Source organism: Mastigoproctus giganteus, chromosome 3 (assembly GCF_048544385.1).
Source record: "Mastigoproctus giganteus isolate SK-2022 chromosome 3, ASM4854438v1, whole genome shotgun sequence".
NCBI classification, from domain to species: Eukaryota; Metazoa; Arthropoda; class Arachnida; order Uropygi; family Thelyphonidae; genus Mastigoproctus; species Mastigoproctus giganteus.
Window position 1 is genome coordinate 217,907,638 of NC_143577.1, and position 23,903 is coordinate 217,931,540.

General features: G+C 38.3%; 1 protein-coding gene across 1 annotated transcript in view; it reads left to right on the forward strand.

Moving 5' to 3' along the window:
- Window positions 1-23,903, forward strand: part of LOC150088723 (uncharacterized) — a 96,349-nt gene that overhangs the window by 28,614 nt on the left and 43,832 nt on the right. The window contains exon 4 of the mRNA XM_090370292.1: window positions 17,810-17,995. Coding sequence (XP_090226418.1) covers window positions 17,810-17,995 — 186 coding nt within the window. The remainder of the gene's footprint in view (window positions 1-17,809; window positions 17,996-23,903) is intronic.

Below are 23,903 nucleotides of genomic sequence, written 5' to 3' on the forward strand. Positions count from 1 at the left end.
TTTGTGCTTTGAAAGAGTTGTGCTTTCAAATTAAACAAAAACTTGAAATTATTCAAAAGTTTGAAAATGGTGCAACTATTAAATCTCTCAAGTACCATTATAACGTTGGTGACCAAACCGTATGCGACAAAGGAAAGCTATTTGATTTAAAATCGACATCGTAAAAAATAAAGGGAAGCATCGTATTGGACACACGAGTAGTACGTGTTAAGTTTTTTAATTTTTTTTTCCATGGTTAACTGCAGGTAACTGAATCAGTGGATACGGGGGCACAACTGTACTAAATAACATTGCAACTAAATAATCAACCATCTGGATGATTGTCAGTGAGTAGAGTTAGAAGGATGGAAATGGGCTAACCACATGTGGAAGTTATTAGGTTATTAAAGTCTCAAGGCCATAGAAACAATTTTTTTTTTTTTTTTTTGTTAGTTGTTGGTACATCAACTTCTGTGGCCATAATGCACCTCCCAAAGTTTTTGCATTTTACTCTGATCCAAGCCTGAGGCGGGATTCAAACCTGCGACCTTTGGGTTATAGAAACATTTCCAGGAGACATGTAATCACAGGAAACATGAAGACTATCCATTGGCAACAATAACATTAAAATAACTGCCGATACTGGTCTTAATAGCCAAATTCAATAGAAGTGTTTGTCCATTTTAAGGGCTGCAGGCCTCACCCAGCAAAAAATTTTGCTTGGTGCATCAACCTGTATTGGAGCTCTTCTCATCATCAGCTACATGTTATAAAGGTATACTGTGCCTCTCTCTCTCTCGGCGCCTCCATAGCCAGGTGGGCAGGAGCAGCAGTGCGTAGCACACGCTTTTTGATTAGACTGGGGTTCGACCCCATGAGCCACCAAATATGGAGGATGCGGAAAGGTCAGGAAATGACACCGCATATCCCTGGAGCAATATGGCCTTAGTTGCTAATGCTCCTAAAAACCAAATAACAACAACAACTCTCTCTCTCTCTCTCTCTCTCTCTCTCTCTCTCTCTCTCTCTCTCTCTCAGATATGAAGTTCTCTGACAGTGCAGACAGGCTGCAAGAGTAGCTCGTGGAGTCTTATCAGTGATATACAGGAATTTTGCTGGCAGGGATAAGGAGGTGATTATCCCCATTTATAAGGTAATGGTCGGACCACACCTTGAGTATTTCATATAGGTCTGGGGGCCTCATTTTAGGAAGGATGTACAGTTGCTTGAGCGAGTACAGAGAAGGGCAACAAGATTGGTGAGGGGTATGAAGGGATCCTCTTACCAAGAAAGGCTTAAGTTCTGCAAATTGCAGCAGCTAGAGACTAGGCACCTGCGAGGTGATCTGATTGAGGTGTATAAGGCCTTGAATGGGTTGAGCATGCTGAATTCTGATGGGATTCTTCCGCTTGCTCAGATTACAAACCTAAGGGGACATAAATTCAAATCGAGGAAAGACAGTTGTAGAATATATGTGCAGAAATTTATCTTTAGCCAGTGGGTGGTTGATTGCTGGAACAAACTTCTATCTGTTGTTGTGGAAGTAGACAGCTTAAATAAATTCAAGGCAGAACTGGCAAACTTTTGGAATGAATGGATGGGTGAAATGGGAAGGGTTTTTTTTTTTTTTTTTTTTTCTTTTGGGCTGATGCTGTGCTGATATGCTTGCTTTCTTGCATCATATGCCTCTATTAATGTTAATACTATACATGGGCATACCAAGGAATACCGTCTTCAGTCCAATTCATCCTCCCCAATTCTGGAGATCACTCACAATTTCTTCACTTGTAAATAACATATTCAAGCTGAAAAAGTCTTCTTAAAAAGAAATTGGCATATACAGGGTGATTCACTACCAGTGCGAAAAACTTGCAGGAGGTGTAGGGGGCACAAAGACGAATCGGAATCACATAGCATTGCAGGGTCCAAAATGCCTTCGTCATGCGGCAGAGGACGTTGAACGGGAGGTCGCGTGACCAGTGATCCCACTGGAAGTCAGCATTTGCGAACCGGTTCCCGAGGCAGTAGGATGGACGAGTATTCAAACGTTGAACTGGCCGACATGGACCTCACGTATGGAGCTGCGGACTGTAACGGGTGCACCGCTCTGCGCTTGTACCAGGAATGTTTCCTGCACAGGCGTGCTCCCCATCATACGATTTCACACGTGTGCACAGAAGGTTACGTGAGACTGATTGTTTCACGAGAGGGACCATGAATCGAGAGCGAACGACAATGAGGAGAATGTCCTATGTCTTGCAGAAGGCAATCCGAGTAAGAGTACTCGAGTGATAGGCCAACGATTGGGTATTTCCCAATCCACTGTATGGAGGATACTGTCAACAAACCAAATGAGTTCATACCATCTGCAACATGTCCAATCATTGGAGCCTGCGGATTATCCACTCCGTAGGACTTTTACTACTTGGTTTCTTCAACAGAGTGCGGCAGACAGTGCATTTGCTGCGTACGTATTGTTCAAGGATGAGGCAAGTTTCACAAGAGAGGGAACCTTCAATCAACATAACGCCCATTTGTGGGCTTTGGAGAACCCCCATGGTACGTGAACATGTGCAACTCAATGCCGTTTCTCTGTAAATGTTTGGGCCGGCATTGTTGGAGATCACCTTATTGGACTGTACCTTCTGCCCCCTCGTCTGGACGGTAGGGCATACTTGATCTTTCTACAGCAAGTCCTGCCCGAACTTATTGAAGAAGCACATGTTCCTCAGTCGTTGCACCGCTCAATGTGGTTCCAGCATTATTGGGTTCCCCCCCCCACATCACACCAATGATGTCCGCCAACACCTAAACGTTACATTTGGACAGTATTGGATAGGTTGTGGTGGTCCGGTTCATTGGCCTGCTAGATCGTGCCTGGATCGTACCTATCATGCCTGGACTTCTTCTGCTGAGGTCAAATGAAGACATTGGTGTACGAGAGATCCCCCCCGATTCAGTTGAAGACCTCGTTGCTTGCATCTCTGTAGCTGCCGGGGAGATTCGAGACATGCCAGGAATCTTCCAGAACGTTAGGGATTCCATGCGGCGGCACTGTGAAGCCTGTGTGACTGCTTCTGGTCGAACTTTCAAACACCTTCTGTAGCATGGCTTTTTGCCAATGTAAAACTTGTCATTAAAATGATTTCTGTTACACTAACGAGTTGCTATTTCTGTTCTTTTTCTTTGCTTCTTTGTTCATGCGACCTCCCGCATGACGAAGGCATTTCGGACCCTGCAATGCTATGTGATTCCGATTCGTCTTTGTGCCCCCTACACCTCCTGCAAGTTTGTCGCACTGGTAGTGAATCATCCTGTATATTCTCTAAATATTATATATTATCAGAGCATATCCAATATTTCATAACACACATCTAACCAATGACACCTTATACTATAAATATGGCACACTGTAGCCACATCTACTGATATTCAAATAAACCTATAAACAAACAAGCTATATCTTAAAAGATCTTTTGGCATATAGACCATAGCATATATGAACTCTTAGTCAGTATCAGCAATAGAAAGATAACCTCTGGAGTATATTTGAAACATATCTGGTCACTGTTAATGTATTTGGAAAAGTCGATCAAACTTTTATTATATGTTTTTACTGGATTCCTGCACGTACATATTGGAATTCTGAGTAATGAGTAAGTAGATCATTTAATGGAAAATCTTTCAAACTGTTACTCAGCCATACAGATCCCTTAACAGATTCCATCTGAAGCCTGAGTAATATGCGAAGTGTATATGCAACAATAGATATAAATACAGGACACTCAATAAAACACTTTTTATATATACTCACATGCAGTCTTCCCCTCACTGTGTGCATTTTCAGTCACTGCTCACCATGAAGCAAGTTCTCATTGACCTTATCTATTGGTTTGCTAGACCTGTATGTTTTCAAATACACTTAAGGGAGTAAATTAGCTATAAAATTAAATCACATCCTGGGAAATGATGTAAATTTGACTGAATTTTTTGCTTACTTGAAAAGGACTAATTTATTTGCTTGATTTTTCAATGACTTAATTTGATTATTTTATTTTATTTATTTTACATTGTATTTTATTATATTTTTTTCCTGTCTCTTGAAAATAACAGTAAAGGTATAGTTTCTCCCTTTAGTAGCCCTTTTGCTAATAAATCCCTTCCAATAACAACTGCATATTCCAAATTTGCATCCATACCACATTCAGCAGGGTCAAGTATTTCAATGAAAGACAGGCAGAATTTCTTCACTCCTGGATCCTTTGCAACTGTGTTGGTGATCTGGATATTCCTTTGAGTGTATCAATGAACAACTTTTTCGTGCCAAAGGGTTGCTTTACCTGCACTTTCTGTATTTTTTGATTGGAGAGAATCTGTATATGCTCAAGCAAATCTGATATCAGGTGGGGTTCAGTGGATTGGCATTGGGGAGAAAACTTGATTGGTCTGCACAAATTGCCTGAGCATTTGAACACTGAACATTGCACTTTATATTATATTTATTGACTGTCATATGCATTTTCTAGAGCAGAAAAAAATAAAAGTAAAAGTAATAAAAGTTTTGCAAGTTTGAGGTTTTATAACTTCATAAGGGTATTTTAAGAAAAAAAATTTCTTTAGACATTTTTGTTTATATTTTCAAGTAGTACCAACTTTCAAAATATTTATTTTCATTTTTTGAATTATCCTGTATATCGTTGCATCAAAGAGAATATCAATTTTTCTTTCATTCTGTTCAGATTTTTATCCAGCAAAACAGATAAATCAGATGTAGTATGCATGCGCAATTACAGACACAGTACACTCATTGCCTTTTTGATTAATTTGGATTATTGTTATTTTGAGTAATGTCTTATTTTCCAAGAATGAATGTGTGACATTAATTAAGTGTTCCTATAGTTGATAAAATAAATTTTAAAAAAGAGAAAACTATAATTTCTGGAAATGTGTGTAGAAAAAGAATGAGTTATGTAGATGATTCTTATTTAATTATACAGGGTGACAGGGTGATCAAAAAAAGTAATAACATAAAAATATGTAAATATTTTTTATTTTGATGTAAGCATATTAATTTATATACAGAAAAATATAATAACCAAATTTTATTGTTACATAAAACTTGATTGTAATATTTTTATGGATACACATATTGCTCAGAATGTCTTACCTCTGAATCAGTAACACTTCCAATTCGAGTAATGAAATTATGACCAGCAGAGGAAAGCTGATTTTGGGATATGGAACACATTCCTTATATCTCTTTGTATTTGAGACAACTTTTAGATAACCCCCATAACCAATAAGCAGCAGAATTCAAATCTGGATCACATGGATGGCTGCTTTGAAATTTCTTTAAAAAATACAGTCCAGTTTTAAAAGTGGATGTGAAATTGCACTATACTGTTACCTCCTTGTCATTAGCATTAGCAGAGGCATATGTTACAAAAAATCAAGATTAACTGATAGTATAAACCAGAGCTGTGATGCTCAATACATTCTATGTTGATTTCAATATTTGTAAAAGAATAAGAGAAGTTAATCTCAATAGGATACGTAGAACACTTCTATATGACACTCTCCAGAAATTAAAAAAGGAAGGAAAATCGTTTTTCAGTATTTTCGTTAAATTCTTTTAATTAATTTTTTACTTAATTTTTAATTGTGTTCAATTGTTTCTTTAATCGTGTTCAAAATATTTTTTGCTGTAATGTAATATTTTTGATTCTTTAATTGTTTTCAATTTAATTTTTACTGTAATGTTATATTTTTTAATTTCTGGAGAGTATCATATGGAAGTGTTCTACATGTAATATTGAGGTAAACTTCTCTTATTCTTTTACAAAAGAAATCATGATTATATAGCATCAGCCACAAAAAAAACCCTCCCCATTTCACCTATTCATTCGCTCCGAAAGTTTGTCCAATTCTTCCTTGAATTTATTTAAGCTCTCAACTTCCACAACGATAGATGGAAGTTCCAGTAATCAACTACCCCCCTGGCTAAAGGCAAATTTTCGCACATCTATTCTACAAAGTCTTTTCTCAATTTGAGTTTATGACCCCTCAGGTTTGTAATCTGAGCTAGAGGAAGAATCCCATCAGCATTGAGCCTGCTCAATCCATTGAAGGCCTTATACACCTCAATCAGATCACCTCACAGATGCCTAGTCTCCAGATGCAATTTGCAGAACTTAAGCTGTTCTTGGTAAGAGCGCCCCCCCTTTGTTCCCCTCACTAGCCTTGTTGCCTTTCTCTGTACTCATTCTAGCAACTCTATATCGTTCCTAAAATGAGGCCTCCAGACCTCTATGTGGTACTCAAGATGTGGCCTGACCATTGTCTTATAGAAGGGGATAATCACCTCCTTATCCCTGCCAGCAAAATTCTTGTATATCATTGACAAGACTCCATGACCTGCTCTGGCAGCCTGTCTGCACTGCTTAGAAAACTTTATATCTGACTTCACAATTACCCCCAAGCCTTTTTCATTCTCCATTACCCTGAGTGTAGTACCACACAGTTGGTACATTTCTCTGGGATTACTGCTATCCATATACAGTACTTTGTATTTGTCAATGTTAAACTTCAGTTACCACATCTCATCCCATCTACCCAACTTTTTTTAGATCCTGTTGCAGTAGCTTACTGTCATTGACAACCCTGCCAGCCTTTGTATCATCTACTAACTTTGACATTAAGCATGATATACCTTCATCAATATCATTGATAAATATACAAAACAACAATGGGCCCAACACTGAACCCTGGGGGAATCCACTAATAATGTTAGTTCACAAAGAGCAGTGGCCATTGATTACCACTCTCTGTCTTCTCCCACTCAACCATCCTTTCATCCATTGTAGCAACATACCCTTAATGCCATACTACTCCAATTTGTACAGTAGTCTTCCATGTGCAGTAGTATCAAAAGCTTTCCTGAAATCCAAGTACATATATGATATAAAAATTATTTTTTGCTTCCAGTGCTTTTGTGACTACATCATAGTATCCAATGAAATTGGTCAGACAAGACTTCCCCTTAACAAACCCATGCTGTGTCTGATGAATTATTACTGCCATCTTTTCTAGATGATCCTGTAGTGCTTCTTTAACCAGCGACTCCATTATTTTCCCTGAAACAGAAGTTAAACTAACAGATCTGTAATTACTCATGTCACCCTTTGATCCCCCCCCCTTTGTTAATTGGAGATACATTTGCACAACTCCGGTCTGTGGGGATCTCCCCCTGAGTCCAAGTATTCCCTCATAATTATGTCTAAGGGTTTTCCTTACATCCTTTGCTGCCTTCTTTGAAATAACTGGATAGATCTCATCCTCCCTGGGTGCCTTTTTTATGTATAACTTCAACAATTTCTCCTCCACTTTTCTCTTAGTTATTACAAAATCATTTAGCTCTCTGTTAGAGTTTGATAAGCTTCTGGCCTGCACTTCCCCACAGAATTCCTTATGTGGAATGTAGATGCAAACTACTCATTCAGTTTGTCAGCTAACAGAGCAGGTTCATCAACAGCCAAACTGTCGATATCAAGTAGCCCAATCTGATTCATCCTCTTCCTTCTAGAATTTATATAAGTACAAAAGTCATTGCTTATTTTCTTTGGATCCATTGCCAAAGATAATCTGCCTTTGCTTGCAAAGGCAGATTACAAGAAATTGTGACTTTATTACATACTAGCTTATATCTACCATAGGCTTCTGTGTCACCTGATAGTTTATATGCAACCCAACATTTTTCTTCTCAGCTACAAGTCTCATTAGTTCATCTGACATCCATTTGTGCCTAAATCGTGAACTGTATTTCTTAGTTGGTATGAAAAGCTTAGTAGCTTCCAAGATTAATTCCTTGAATACTTCCCATTTAGAATTTGCTGTTGGTAACATCATCAGTTCGTCTCACTGTATACAATTTTAAAAATCTCTGAGATCACTGTAGTCACCTTTATGAAAGTACCCTTCCCTTTACTCCTGATGGTAGTTACATCTTTGAGTAAATCTCCCATCTGTGATCACTGCCACCTAATGGTTCCTTTATCTGTAAATTCTTAATGCATGAATAATTACTGCTGATAATGAGATCAAGAGTATTACTCCTTCTGGTTGCCTCTCAAACATGCTGCTGTAGAAAACAATCATCCATAAATCCACAAAAGTCTTGTTAGTGTGCGAGTGTGACCACCCCACAAGTGAAGTTAAAATCCGATTATAAGAAATTCTGATTTAATGGCCCACTCTATTTCTCTGTATAGTTATTCATTATTCAGTCATTTGTCCTATAAAACACACCTACCCTCATTTTTGCTTTCCCAGTGCTTATTTCAAACCACACTGACTCAACATTGCCCAGTACTCCCAAATTCCAAATCTGCCTTCCTTATATCTGTGTGACACCACATCTCTGATATCCCAACAATATCTGCCTTTGATTTCTTGGCCAGCACTTCAAATTCATCGCATTTATTTACTGTACTCCTAGCATTGGCATACATGCAAGTATATATGTTTGTTTGTTATTTGGTTTTTAGGAGCATTAGCAACTAAGGCCATATTGCTCCGGGGATATGCAGTGGTCATTCCCTGACCTTTCCGCATCTTCCATATTTGGTGGGCATGGGCTTGAATCCCGGTCTAATCAGGAAACATGTGCTACGCACTGCTGCTCCTGCCCACCTGGCAACGGAGGTGCAGTGCAAGTATATATGCACCTGTTGTTACTCTTAGTTCCCCTGACACAGTTCATGTATTTACTTGTTTCATGATGACACCTAGCAGTTCCCCAAATCCCCAGCAACTTGCTTTTCAGGCTGCTGCTCATTCCAATAAAAGCAGTGCAAGAATCACTTCCACCTCTGCCTGGGGCTACTGTTAATCTATTATTGTGTAAATCCCCACCCAAATTAGCAGTTTTCTGACTCGCCTAACATTGCATTAGCATTAGCATTAGTAGAGGCATATGATGCAAGAAAGCAAGCTTATTCAGCATCAGCCAAAAAAAAAAAAAAAAACCCCACTCCCATTTCACCCATCTGTTCGTTCCAAATACCTGTCCAGTTGAGCTTTAAATTTGTTTAGGCTATCAACTTCTACAACAAGTGATGGAAGTCGGTTCCACCAACCAACCACCCGCTGGCCAAAGGCAAATTTCCGCACATCTATCCGACATCCGTCCTTCCTCAATTTGAATTTATGCCCTCTGAGGTGATTATTCTGAGCAAGATGAAGAATCCCATTGGCATTGAGCATGCTCAAACCATTCAAAGCCTTATACACCTCTATCAGATCCCCTCGCCGGTGCCTAGTCTCCAGACTCTGTAATTTGCAAAACTTAAGCCTTTCTTCGTAAGAGCAATCCTTTGTTCCATTCACTAATCTTGTTGCCCTTCTCTGTACCCGTTCCAGCAGTTCTACATCCTTCTTGAAATGAGGCCTCCAGACCTGTATACAGTACTCAAGATGTGGCCTAACCATTGCCTTATACAAGGGAATAATCACCTCCTTATCCCTGCTAGAAAAATTCCTGTATATCATTGACAACACACCATGAGCTACTCTTGCAGCTCGTCTGCACTGCTCAGAGAACTTCATATCTGCCTGCACAATTACCCCCAGGTCCTTTTCATTCTCCACCACTGTCAGTGTAGTACCGCAGAGTTGATACGTTGCTCTGGGGTTACTGTTTCCCATATGTAGTACTTTACATTTGTCAATGTTAAACTTCATTTGCCACCTCTCAGCCCATCTGTTCAACCTTTCCAGATCTTGTTGCAGCAGCATAGCGTCAGTAGTGTCCTTAACGACCCTGCCAACCTTTGTATCATCTGCAAACTTGGACATTAAACTTGATATCCCATCATCAATATCATTCATAAACACCGAAAACAACAACGGACCCAACACTGAACCTTGAGGAACTCCACTAATAACATTAGTCCACGTTGAGCAGTGTCCATTGATTACCACTCTCTGTCTTCTGCCACTCAACCAACCCCTTATCCATAGCAGCAATTTGCCTCCAATGCCACACTGCTCCAATTTGTGCAGCAGTGTGGCATTGCCTCGATAGCATCAGCAAATATTCTTGCAACTTTTCTGTTTATGTGTATTCCATCCTTGTGGAAGCAATCTCTCCTGTTAACAATGTAATGTCATGTGTAATGGTTTCAGTTATTGCATTTTGCTTTTTTTCAGTCTAAAAAAAAAATGCTTATGCTTATTAACACTGGGCTTTATAAAAGTGACCTTTATTGAACTATAACATGTTATCTAGCCAGTGTTGATTATATTCAAGTTGGGTCATACACATGTGAAATTCAGACAGACTTCTGGGATTGAAGCAGGAGTGTTATTATGAGAGTTTACTGTGTGTGTGTGTGTGTGTGTGTGTGTGTGTGTGTGTGTGTGTGTGTGTGTGTGTGTGTGTGTGTGTGTGTGTGTGTGTGTGTGTCAATCAGTAATGCATGTAATCCATTTAAACTTGAATTTAACAAGTTCCTTTTTTTTTCCATTCTTTATTCTTTTCCATATGTTTTGAGGGCAGCCATAACATTATTGCTATTTTGATAGCAGTGGCAAGAGAAATTTATTTAAGAGAGAGTATTACTTTGCTTTTTACAAGTTAGCATTAGTAGAGGCATACAATGCAAGGAAGCAAGCTTATGCAGCATCAGCCAAAGAAATAAAAAAAAAAAACCCTCCATTCTTTCCAAATGCCTGTCCAGCTCAGACTTAAATTTATTTAGGCTATTAGCTTCCACAACAAAAGATGGAAGACTGTTCCAACATTTAACTACCCACTGGCTAAAGGCAAATTTCCGCACATCTATTCTACAACTATCTTTCCTCAATTTGCAGTTGTGTCCCCTCAAGTTCTCAGTCTGAGCAAGATGAAGAATTCCATCAGCATTCAGCTTGCTCAACCCATTCAAGGCCTTATGCACCTCAATCAGATCACCTCGCAGGTGCCTACTCTCCAGGCACTGCAATTTGCAGAACTTAAGCCTTTCTTGGTAAGAGCACTCCTTTGTTCCCCTCACCAATCTCATTGCCCTCCTTTGTACTCGTTCTAGCAAATCTACATCCTTCCTAAAATGGGACCTCCAGATCTGTACACAGTACACTATGTGTGGCCTGACCATTGCCTTGTATAACGGGATTATCACCTCCCTGTCCCTGCTAGCAAAATTCCTATAAATCATTGACAAGACTCCATGACCTGCCCTGGACGCCCGTCTGCACTACTCAGCAAACTTCATATTTGGCTGCACAATTACTCCCAGATCTTTTTCACTATCCACTTCCCTGAGTGCAGTACCACCCAATTGGTACGTTTCTCTTCGGTTATTGCTACCCATATGCAGTACTTTGCATTTGTCAATGTTAAACTCCAGTTGCTACTTCTCAGCCCATTTTCCCAACTTATCTAGATCGAGTTGGAGTAGCATACTGTCATTACTGTTGTCAACAACCCTGCCAACCTTTGTATCATCTGCAAACTTGGACATTAAACCTGATATACCTTCATCAATATCATTGATAAATATGCAAAACAACAATGGGCCCAACACCGAACTCTGGGGAACTCCACTAATAACATTTGTCCACGAAGAGCAGTGTCCATTGATTAGCATTAGCATTAGTAGAGGCATCTGATGCAAGAAAGCAAGCATATGCAGCATCAGCCAAAAAAAAAAAAAAAACCCACTTCCACTTCACCCCTCTGTTCGTTCAAAATGCCTGTCCAGCTGAGCCTTAAACTTATTTAGGCTATCAACTTCCACGACAAGGGATGGAAGTCTGTTCCACCAACCAACCAACCACCCACTGGCTAAAGGCAAATTTCCGCATGTCTATCCTACATCTGTCTTTCCTCAATTTGAATTTATGCTCTCTCAGGTGATTATTCTGAGCGAGAGGAAGAATCCCATCAGCATTGAGCATGCTCAAACCATTCAAGGCTTTATACACCTCTATCAGATCACCTCGCTGGTGCCTAGTCTTCAGACACTGTAATTTGCAAAACTTAAGCCTTTCTTCATAAGAGCACCCCTTTGTTCCATTCACCAATCTTGTTGCCCTTCTCTGTACTCATTCCAGCAGCTCTACATCCTTCTTGAAATGAGGCCTCCAGACCTGTATACAGTACTCTAGGTGTGGCCTGACCATCAGCACTCTTTGTTGACTCCCATTCAACTCTCCCTTTATCCATTGTAGCAGCTTACCCTTGATGTCATACCTCTTCAATTTGTACAGCAGTCTTCCATGTGCAACAGTATCAAAAGCTATCCTGAAATCCAAGTATATGATATCAAAATTATTTTTGGCATTCAGTTCCTTTGTGATCACATCATAGTAACCAATCAAATTGGTCAGACAAGACCTTCCTTTGACAAACCTATGCTGTGTCTTAACTATTACTGCAGTCTTGTCTAGATGATCCTGCAATGCTTCTTTAACTAGTGATTCCATTATTTTCCCCGGAACACAAGTTAAACTAACAGGTCTGTAGTTACTTGTGTCACCTTTTGAACCTCCTTTGTGAATTGGTGATACATTTGCACACCTCCAGTACATGGGGACCTCCTCTGAGTCCAAAGAAGCTCTCATAATTATGGCTAAGAGTTTGCTTACTTCTTTGCTGCCTCCTTTAATATAACTGGATAGATCCCGTCCACACCAGGTGCCTTCCTTATGTTTAACTTCAACAATTTCTCCTCCATTTTGCTCTCAGTTATTACAAAATCACTTAGCTCCCTGTTAGCGTTTGATAAACTTCTGGCACTCCCCTCGTTGAATATCTCCTCATGTGAATGTAGATGCAAAATGCTCATTCAGTTTATCAGCTACCTGAGCATGATCATCAGTAGTCATCCCATCTATGTTAAGTCATCTAATCTGATTCATCCCTTTCCTTCTAGAGTTTACATAAGTAAAGAACTCCTTGCTGTTTTTCTTTGCATCCTTTGCCAAAGATTTCTCATAATCTGCCTTCGCCTGCCTAACCTCCTTTGTGACTTGATTACAGACTAGTTTATACCTGCTATAAGCTTCTGTGTCGCCTGATACTTTATATGCATCCCATACATTCTTCTTCTCTGCCACTAGCCTCATTAATTCATCTGACATCCATTTAGGCCTAAATCTTGAACAGTATTTCTTAGTTGGAATGAAAAGCCTAGTAGCCTCCGAAATTAAGTCCCTGAAGGCTTCCCATTTAGAATTTGCTGTTGGTAACATCATCAGTTGATTCTACTGTACAGAATTTAAAAACTGTCTGAGACCTCTGTAGTCACCTTTACAAAAGCAAAAGCCTTTCCCTTTAACCTTGATGGTAGTTATATCTTTAAATAATTCCCACATTAATACTTTGTGATTACTGTCACCCAGTGGTTCCTTTATCTGCAGATTCTTAATGCATGAATAATCAATGCTGATAATCAGATCAAGAGTATTACTCCCTTGGGTTGCCTCTCAAACATGTTGCTGTAGAAAACAGTCATCCACTAAATCCACAGAAGTCTTGCTAGTGTGTGAGTGACCAATCCACAAGTCCTAGTCAATATCTGGAAAGTTAAAATTCCCCATTATAAAACATTCTGATTTACTGGCCCAATCTATTTCTCTTCACAATTGCTTATTATACTCATCAGATTCATTAGTCCCATAACACACACCTACTCTCATTTTTCCTTTCCCAGTGCTTATTTCACACCAAACAGACTCAACACTGCATTGTCCACCAGCATCAATTGGCTGACCGGGCTAGCCAGGTGGGTAAAGTGCCTACCTAGCAACCCAAAGGTCGCGGGTTCAAACCCCTCCTCGGGCTTGGATCAAAGTACTGCAAAAACCTTGGGAAGTGCATTATGGCCACAGAAGCCAATGCGCCAACAACTACCAAATAAAAAAAAAAAAAAACCAGCATCAATTGGATGCACTTCCTTAGATTTTATGTTTCTTAACTAACAGCATAACCCCTCCTCCCTTCCTAACCTGTCTATCTTTCCTATACACATTGTACTCCCCAAATTCCAACTCTGCACTGCCAACAATATCTGCCTTTGATTTCTTGACTAGCACTTCAAGCTCATCAAATTTATTAACTACACTCCTAGCATTGGTGTACATGCAAAGTATACATGCACCTGTTCGTGCTCCTAGCCACCCTAACACAGCCCATGTATTTAATTGTTCCACTATGACTCCCAACAGTCCTGGAAATCTCCATTACCTTGCTTTCCAGTCTGCAGTGCAAGAATCACTTTTGCCTCTGCTTGCGGCCACTGTTAACCTTTTAGTTTGTGTATCCCACCACGCTAGCAGTTTTCTGACCCACCTAACACTGCTTGATAGCATCAGCAAATATCCTTGCACCCTTTCTATTTAAGTGTATCCCATCCCTGTAGAAGCAGTCTCTCCTGTCAACAAGCACAGACCAGGCTGAAAAAATTCTGCACCTTGAGCCTTGCATAATCTCTCCAGGGCCGAATTGATTGACAAGGCTCTCATTATATACTCCCTCCTATTGTGTCTGGGCAGAATTGCACACACTTTCACATTCAACTCTAACTCGCGACTTTTTTTCAACATTGACCTGTACTTGTTGAGTAAATCTGCAGATCTCTTACTCTTAATGTCATTAGTTCCAACATATACAACAATATCACCTTTTGTGCCCTGAAAAGATGATATCTGCTCTACAACGTCATGAACTTTTGCCCCTGGCAGACATACTCTGGTTGTGTTCCACCTATCCTTCTTACATACTATATTCCCCGTCTCCCTGACAGTAGAGTCACCAACAATAACTAGTTCCTTTGGGACCAGTGCATTCTGCCTTGGAGATTGCCTCTGTGTTTCCTGATGCACAGAAGTGAGCTCTGTCGTTGAACTGGGAGCTAAGAGCCTGATGGGCCCCTCTTATTAATTTCTTTGTGGGCATTTACCCTGCACCTCAAGCTCTCATAGACGCCCATCAGAACGCTGAGTTGGTGCCTAATTTCTTGACACTCCAGCACCTTGCACACACGAAAGCATCCTCCTTGGCTAGATCATGTCCTGTTTTAGAAAGGTTGGCAAACATTTCGCACATTTTTTGAGACTGTGATGCGTTGGAGAATCGCCCCCTTCGTTTCTGCCCCAAGCCACAGCACTCTTGCTTGTCTGTGATTTTTGCTTCGCAGCTCTATTCTGGGTCATGATTTACGTTTAAATACAATTTAATAAACAATGAAATTTAATAAGATTAATAATATTTTTGATTAATTGATAATAGTATAATAAGCTAACAGATTCCTAATACAGTGCTTCGTATTATGCTATCTAGTTTTACTTTATTCCTTCGCTATCAGTTCGAGATATATATACGTTAGTCTATTTCTTATAGACTACAATATGGCGGTTAGTTCAACAATATTGGCGCCAACACTGGGAGTCGTAACTTCCAAAAATCGCTAAATTATTAAAAATTATAAGAATTTATAAGAATATTAAAAAACATTCTTTCCTTTCCAGGTAAAGTTTATGTTCTACAGCTTACACTCAGGACTTTTTTTGTAAAATATAAAATTCCGGAACACTGAGGAAATTCACCTAAGAAAGGTGGGGGTCCTCCCCCAGGAAAATTTGCATTCCAGTAGGAAAAAAAGCCCCACTTATACTATTAGTTAAATCATGCTTTTATCTTTTGACATATTATTTATTTACCGAAATAATTCCTAATGCAAGTATATAGTGCATAATTGTCAGTTGTATTCATTATAATATAAATATTATTATCAAAAAATGTCATTATAAATATCATTTACTGACTCCTTTGAATCCATTTTTATGGGTTAATTTTATTTTCAATTCCTTCCAAATATTCGTTTTATTTGCATCCTTTTATGAGATTATAGTATTATTTACATGTTTTACCTTGAGTTTATACTTAGTATTAGCAATTTCCTTTGCAAATAAGAAATTTATTTCAAGATTTAAACTTTTTGTCTGTGCCTCCTCTAAGAACTCTTTTAACATGTTCATGCTAGGCTGAAAACTGCACATATAGCCCTGTGGATAAGTGTATTTGGATGAAATTTGTCTGTTCTAGTAAGAACAGACAAATATTACTAGACAAATATTGGAGCTAATTTCTACACCAAGTAAGTATTAATTACAGTAACCCACAGGTGGGTTGTGTGCAGGCGCATCCGTAGCCAGGTGGGAAGGAGCACCAGTGCGTAGCACACGCTCCTTGATTAGACCGGGGTTCGAGCCCGTCACCACCAAATACGGAGGATGCGGAAAGGTCAGAGCATGACCACCGCATATCCCGGAGCAATATGGCCTTAGTTGCTAATGCTCCTAAAAACCAAATAACAAACAACAACAGGTGGGTTGTCTCACCAAATAAGTTTTCATGGCGACCAGTGAGTAGGTCACTCAGTCAGATAAATGCTGCTGATGTAATGGATGCTGAGATTCACATTTGTGCACATTTCATGTTGTTTCTGTCATGATCAGTTTAGAAAGTAAAAGGACATTAAATAAGTTCACTTACTTTGTGATATGTAGTAATGAATAATTAGAGATGATTTCTATCAAAAATGCAGCAGCCCACCAGTGAATTTATTTGCCTGATAGCATTGATATAAATGAGAGAGCAACCTCCTAGTGTCCAGTTACCTTTTATGTGCTGCAGTAGAAAATTTATTTCTTCTGATGTTCAGAAAGCACATCAATGTTAAAAAAAGTTTCATGATGCTTTTTGGAATAATAAGAAAATATGAAAAGTTATTTAGTAAAAAAATAATAAAATAAATAAAAAATAAAGCCCTTTTTAAATATCTAAAAGTGTTCAATCAGAGTATATAGAAGAACATAGGGCATCCACCCTGTATGATATAATAAAAGAAAATAATAATAATAATTCATTATTCCTATCAAATATCATTGATTTAAAAAGTGTAAGAGGGTGTTATTGCATTTTCCAATCTTATTCTTGCATCAATTACAATATTGTTGTAAGAATTATAAGTTGGTAAGTAATAACTTATGGTAGTAAATAGAAAGAAAAGCACTTTGAAGTGCTTAGAATTTCATATATTGTTGCAGATTTTATGGGGAAAATCATACTCTCAACTTAGAGAAAAGTTGTAATTGACATAGGACAGAATATTTTAATTTTTTTAAGGAAAATAAAGTAATTTCAAAAATTGCTAATTTTTTTTGTAAAACATCATGGTAATTTTTTTTTCGATAATATATTTTGAAATATACATAATTTAATAATAATATACTAACAAACTTTGCAAGTTTGTCAGTATATTCTTAAATATATGGAATGTGAAGTATAAAGTGCAGGAGGCAAATTATCAGTTATATTCACATAAATTTCTATAGTTTGAAATATTTAGCAACCCACTGGTAGGTCACTTTGTCCACAGAACTAGACAGTATGTGATCCACTAATGAGTTATTCTGCCCAATAGGCATTTACTGAGCAAAGTATATTAGTTTTTAAATAAAAAATTTAAATATTTGATTCTTGCACTTCTTGCACAGACTACAACTTGTCTATAAGGTGGGAAGTATGAAAAAAAAACTTTTTCTTCAGACATTAATTAGTAAAGCTGGTGAAAGAAAAGTGAGGCAACACACTGGTGGGTTACCCTGCCCACACAACTAGGCAAGTGGCAACCTACTGGTGGATCACTCCACCTGATGAATGGTCACCCTGGTGTGAACATTTTAAGGGAAGATTCAGAAACTTGTAAGACATTTTATATTCTATAATTTTTCTGTTTAACAAAGTCTTAAATCCTTTTAATTTCAGGTCAGACTTATAGTGGTAGCTGTTATTGCTCCTATTCTTATTGTTGTTGGTGTAAAGTATGCCATTATTTACTTTAAGTCCAACAACTTAATTATCCGTACTGTGGGAGGTCATCCAGATATGATGTATATGGCTAAAGTGATGTTCCTTTGTTTTGGGTTGCTTTTATTTAACCTTCAGTTGCAGGTGAGTTTTAATGTAATAAGTGTTTTGTATGGTATATTCGTTTTATTTTTTGCATTTTTTTCTTTTCTTTTTTTTCTTTGTCTTTTGTGAACTGTTGTAAATTCATTAGATAAAGCTTTACAGACCCTATGCATTTATACATGTAATGGCACCAGTAACACTCACTTATGTATTGTTGCAAAACCTACTTTAAAAGCAAAACACAGCCATTATTGTTTAGGTCCAACAACAAGAGTTGTTAGTTTTAGTTTATGTGCAAACTTATGTTTGTGTGGGGTTTTTTTTGTGACTCCAGGATTCTGTAGTTATACATAAGGTAGTAAGAGGTTATCCTCTATTTCTCTCCACCTGAGGTTTTGTGGGATATGAACTATGAAGATGTCACAGACGCCTACATGCTTTTTGAACTATTTTCATTTCATTTTTCAGAATGGTCTTCCGAAAGCCTTAACCTGCTGGGCCATATTAAGGCCACATATGGAGTTATAGTACAAAATACATCTTAATATTGACATTATTGAGCAATCATTGGTCACAGCTGTAGCCAGTATTTCATTGGATGCTAGTAAGTTGTGTGATAGATTGAAGTATTGTGTAAGGACTAGGAGGTTGTCATTTTGAATAACATTGCTGAATTTTGTTTACTGACGGTCATCTATTTCTATTATGATAATTATTACAAAAAACTTTTCTAACAGTATTTATGTAAGTACTGTGTGCAGTATTTCTTTCTATTTTGTTAACAACTTTTCTCCTGTTTGTAACTATCAACATTATCCAGTACTTCATTAGCTCACTTTTAATTAGCAACAAATAAACTACAGCTAGGATTATCCACATCACATTTGATATTTTATATTTTTCATTCAATTTTATATCCCTTATATTCAGTTAATAAAATTGCATATTACAAATACTCCCCACAAATTAGTGTATATACAGTTGCTTTCATTAGCTAATCAAGTAGGCATGTAATGGAGGGTGAACATTTGATATTTCTGCAGTTTGTGCTGTAATTATTATTCATATGCTCATAAACTAAGTTTATATCATACTAATAACTATAACATATAAATAATATCAATATGAAAATACATTAAGATGGACAAGCAGTACATTGCATATTATTTATCTATCTCCAGCCCTAATACCACAGGATATTACAGCTGGAGATAGACAAACAGAAGCTTGTTGCAAGTATGTCCCAACCCCAAGGATTTGTCCAGAATACTCCAAGGACCTTTGCGCGTGTGGTCAGGCTGAGCCACAGAGTGAAGAAGGTAAGCCTAGAACTCTTATCATGAAGGCTGTGTCTGATAGATACAGCAATAGTGACAAATCCAAGCAGAGCTGCTGAAGTCAGTGTGCCCTGTGTTGCAAGATAGGAAAGTTCTGTCCTTAAAACCAATCCAAGATAAGAGGGTGGCCATTGAGATGCCAACTGATGAGGAAACAAGATTAACCATTCTCCTGACGATGACTGAGTTGGAAATGGAGGTTAATTGACCTCCAAGTTTAAGACCAAAGGTGGTGGCATTTGATGTGGAATGCCAAGTCACTAAACAACATATTGTGAACCATTTGTGGGAAGGAAACCTGAAGGACTCGGGGGATCTCTGAAGATCAATTTAGATCAACAGTACAGGTGGTGGCTAGAAATAAGATGAAAGATAGGCAAACTTTTAACTTTGTGGTACAGTGTCCTGGAGTTTTGTTAGGAAGATCCTGATAACCAAGGCAAGAATATTCATTGACTGGTTTTTGCATAGGGTGTGGGACTATCTGATCTCCACACAGCTGCTTGACCTTTGGTCATGGTAAGGTACTGTAAAAGATGCCTTCTGCAGGCACTGTGGAGGCAAAGAGCACTCTTATAAGGAGTGTATGAAATTAACTGAACCTCCCAGGTGTGCATACACAGGAGGAGATGCCCCTCAGAGCATGCTGCTGTAAGCAGATCATGTCCCAACTTCGAACGTGCACTTAATGCAGTTAGAAAGAGGACAGACTTTGATTAAGGTGCTCTGGTGGGTGAGGTGGCCCAGCAGTCCTACTAGGAGAGGTATTATAGGCTGATTGCCATTGATTGATGCTGACGTAGTGTCAGTGGGGCTGTTACTTGGTGGGAAGATCTAGCCCGGGATTGTCTGTCCCTGTTGTGGGGCTGTTGGTTCCCAGCCCTATGCAGATAATAACTGTTAGTACTTAACAGGAATTAGTGTTTATGCTGTATGTGATTGATTGACCATGCAGAGTGTGGTATTATGAGAACAAGATAGTAGTGACCTACAATCTTGTGAGGGCTGTGATACCCCATCCCCACTGCAAGACTAAAGGTCACTCTCTCAGATTTGAATCTCTCTTTCTTTCATTTTTTTTTTTTTAAGTTGACCCAAAAAGTGGGGTCTCTGCTTTGTTTTTATATAAAACTACTGGTTTGTTCTGTTTTATGTTCTCATAAGCAGATGAACTCTAGTTGCATATGTATGAGAGTACAGGTGGCAACCAGCTTACTAGCTCGCTTAAATGAAATTGGGAAAAAAAAAAAAAAAAAAAAAATCCCTTATATTCAATTAATAAGAATTGCGCAAGTTAACTCTACACAACGTAGTGTATACACAGCTGCTTTCATTAGCTAATCAAGTAAATATATAATGGAGGGTAAACATTTGATATTTCTATGCAGTTTCTGCTGTAATTATTATTCATATGCTCAGAAATTAAATTCATTTCATACTAATAACTATAACATATAAATAATATCGATATGAGAATCAGTGGCATGCATTCCAGTCATGGACTGCATGACCAGTTATACCAAGCCACTGTACTGTTTAAATTTCTATTCATGTGTTTTTAATAGCAAATTTTTTTTTTACTTACTATTAAATTAAAACTGTTTGTTTAAAACTATATTCAATATTTTGAGCTCCTTTTCAAATAATAAAGTTAAGAATTTCTTGCCTTTATTATTTATTTATTTATTTTTGTATATTTCTGTTGCAATAAAATAAATACAATGAAATATATCATACAATGAAACATATCATATTGTAAAAAGGATAGGTGGAACAGGACCAGGGTATGTCTGCCAGGGGCAAAGGTTGATGACATTGTAGAGCGGATATCATCTTTTAAGGGCACAAAAGGTGATATAGTTGTACACGTTGGCACTAATGATATTAGGAGTAGGAGACTGGCAGAATGACTTAACAAGTACAGGTCACTGATGAACAAAAGCCGAGAATTAGGGTTGAATTTGAAAGTGTCTGCAATTCTGCCCAGACACGATAGAAGGGAGTATATGATGAGAGCCTTGTCGATCAATTCGGCCCTGGAAAGAATGTGCAAGGCTCAAGGGGTACAATTTTTTTCAGCCTGGACTGTACTTGTTAACAGGAGAGACTGCTTCTATAGGGATGGGATACACTTAAATAGAAAGGGTGCAAGAATATTTGCTGATGCTATCGAGGCAGTGTTACGTGGGTCGGAAAACTGATAGCTTGGGGGAATACAAGGACTAATAGTTTAACAGTAGCCGTAGGCAGAGGTGAAGGTGATTATTGCACAACTTCTATTAGAATAAGTAGCAACCTGGAGCGTGGGGTGTTGGGGGTTTCAGGGATGGATGGATGGCAGTCATCCTGAAATAGGTGGGTATATGGGATGTGTTAGGGTAACTAGGAATAGGAGTAGGAGCATGTATGCTTGCATGTATACCAATGCTAGAAGTATAGTAAATAAATTTGATGCATTTGAAGTTTTGGTCAAGACATCAAAGGCGGATATTGTTGGGATAGCAGAGACGTGGTGTCACACAGATATAAGGAATGCTGAACTGGAATTTGGGGAATACAATGTGTACAGAAAGGATAGACAGGATAGAAAGGGAAGAGGTGTTATGCTGTTAATTAAGAAAAACATAAAATCAAAAGAAGTGCATCCAGTTGATATAGACGAACAGTGCACTGTTGAGTCAGTTTGGTGTGACATAAGCACTGTGAAAGCAAAAATAAGATTAGGAGTGTGTTATAGGCCTAATGACACAAATGAGTACAATGAACAATTGTACAGAGAAATAGAGAGGGCTAGTAAATCGGAATGTTTTATAATGGGGGATTTTAACTTCCCAGATATTGACTTGAACTTGTGGGTTGGTCACTCACACACTAGTCAGACTTTTGTGGATTTACTGGATGATTGTTTTCTGCAGCAGCATGTTCGAGAGGCAACCAGAGAAAGTAATACTCTTGATCTGGTTATCAGCAGTGATCACAGTGTACTGATGTGGGATTTACTTAAAGATTTAATTACCATCAGGGGTAAAGGAAAGGGTTTTTGCTTCCGTAAAGGTGAGTACAGTGGTCTCCGACAGTTTTTAAATTCTGTACAGTGGGATAAACTGACGATGTTACCAACAGTAAATTCTAAGTGGGAAGCTTCAAGGAATTAATCGTGGATGCTACTAAAAGTTTCATACCTATTAAGAAATATTGTTCAAGGTTTAGGCCTAAATGGTTATCTAATGAACTAATGAGACTCGTAACAGAGAAGAAAAATGCATGAGATGCATATAAATTATCAAGTGACTCAGAAGCCTATGGCAGATATAAGCTAGTCTGTAATCAGGTCACAAAGGAGGTTAGGCAGGCGAAGGCAGATTTCGAGAAATCCTTGGCAAAAGATGCTAAGAAAAACAGCAAGGATTTCTCTACTAATATAAACTCTAAAAGGAAGGGGATGAATCTGATTGGTCCACTTGACATCGATGGTTCGACTGTTGATGATCCTGCTCAGATAGCAAACAAACTGAATTTTGCGTCTACATTCACACACAAGGAATTATTAAGGTTTGAAAATGGCAGAAGGTTATCAAATTGTAGCAGGATACTTAATGATTTTGTAATAACTGAAAGCAAAGTGGAGGAGAATTGTTGAAGTTAAACATAAGAAAAGCACCTGGGTGGATGGGATCTATCCAGTTATATTAAAGGAGGTGGCAAAGCAACTAAGCAAACCCTTAGCCATAATTATGAGAGCATCCTTGGACTCAGGGGAGGTTCCCACGGACTGGAGATGTGCAAATGTATCCCCTATTAGTATTAGTAACGGCCGCATGGTGCAAGAAAGCCTATGGCTTATGCTGCACCAGCCAAAAAAAAAAAAAAAAATCCGAACAAAACAATGATAAAAAAAAAATAATAAATAAATAAAATAAATAAATAAATAATAATAATTAATTAATAAAAAAATATATATATATAAATAAAATAAAATATAAATAAAAAGGAAATTAAACCTATCATCCTATGCGCTTCCCTTACCCGAAAGTACTATCCAGATGACCTTTGAATTTCCCCAAACTGTCAGCCTCTACCACCCATGAAGGCAACTTATTCCAGTAATTTATAACTCGCTGGCTAAAATAAAACTTCCTGCAGTCCAATCTAAACATTTCCCCCCGTAACTTGAATTTATGTCCCCTAGTTCTAGCATCATTTATAATCTTGAATATTTTGTCCTCATTCATTTTACTGATGCCTCTCAGAGCCTTAAACACCTCAATCAAATCTCCTCTAAGGTGTCTAGTTTCCAAACTCTGCAACCCACATATTCAAAGTCTTTCTTCATAAGGACGCCCTTTTGCCGATCTCGCCAGGCGAGTTACCCTTCTTTGCACCCTTTCAAGAAGCTCGATGTCTTTCTTTAGGTGCGGTCTCCATACTTGAACACAGTATTCCAAGTGTGGTGTAACATAAGCTTTATATAATGGGATTATCACATCCCTATCTCTACTTGCAAAAGTTCGATAGATTATCGATAGGACACCATGGGCCTTCCTTGCAACCTGTTTACAATGCTCAGAGAATTTCATGTCTGACCGTATCGTAACACCCAAGTCCCTTTC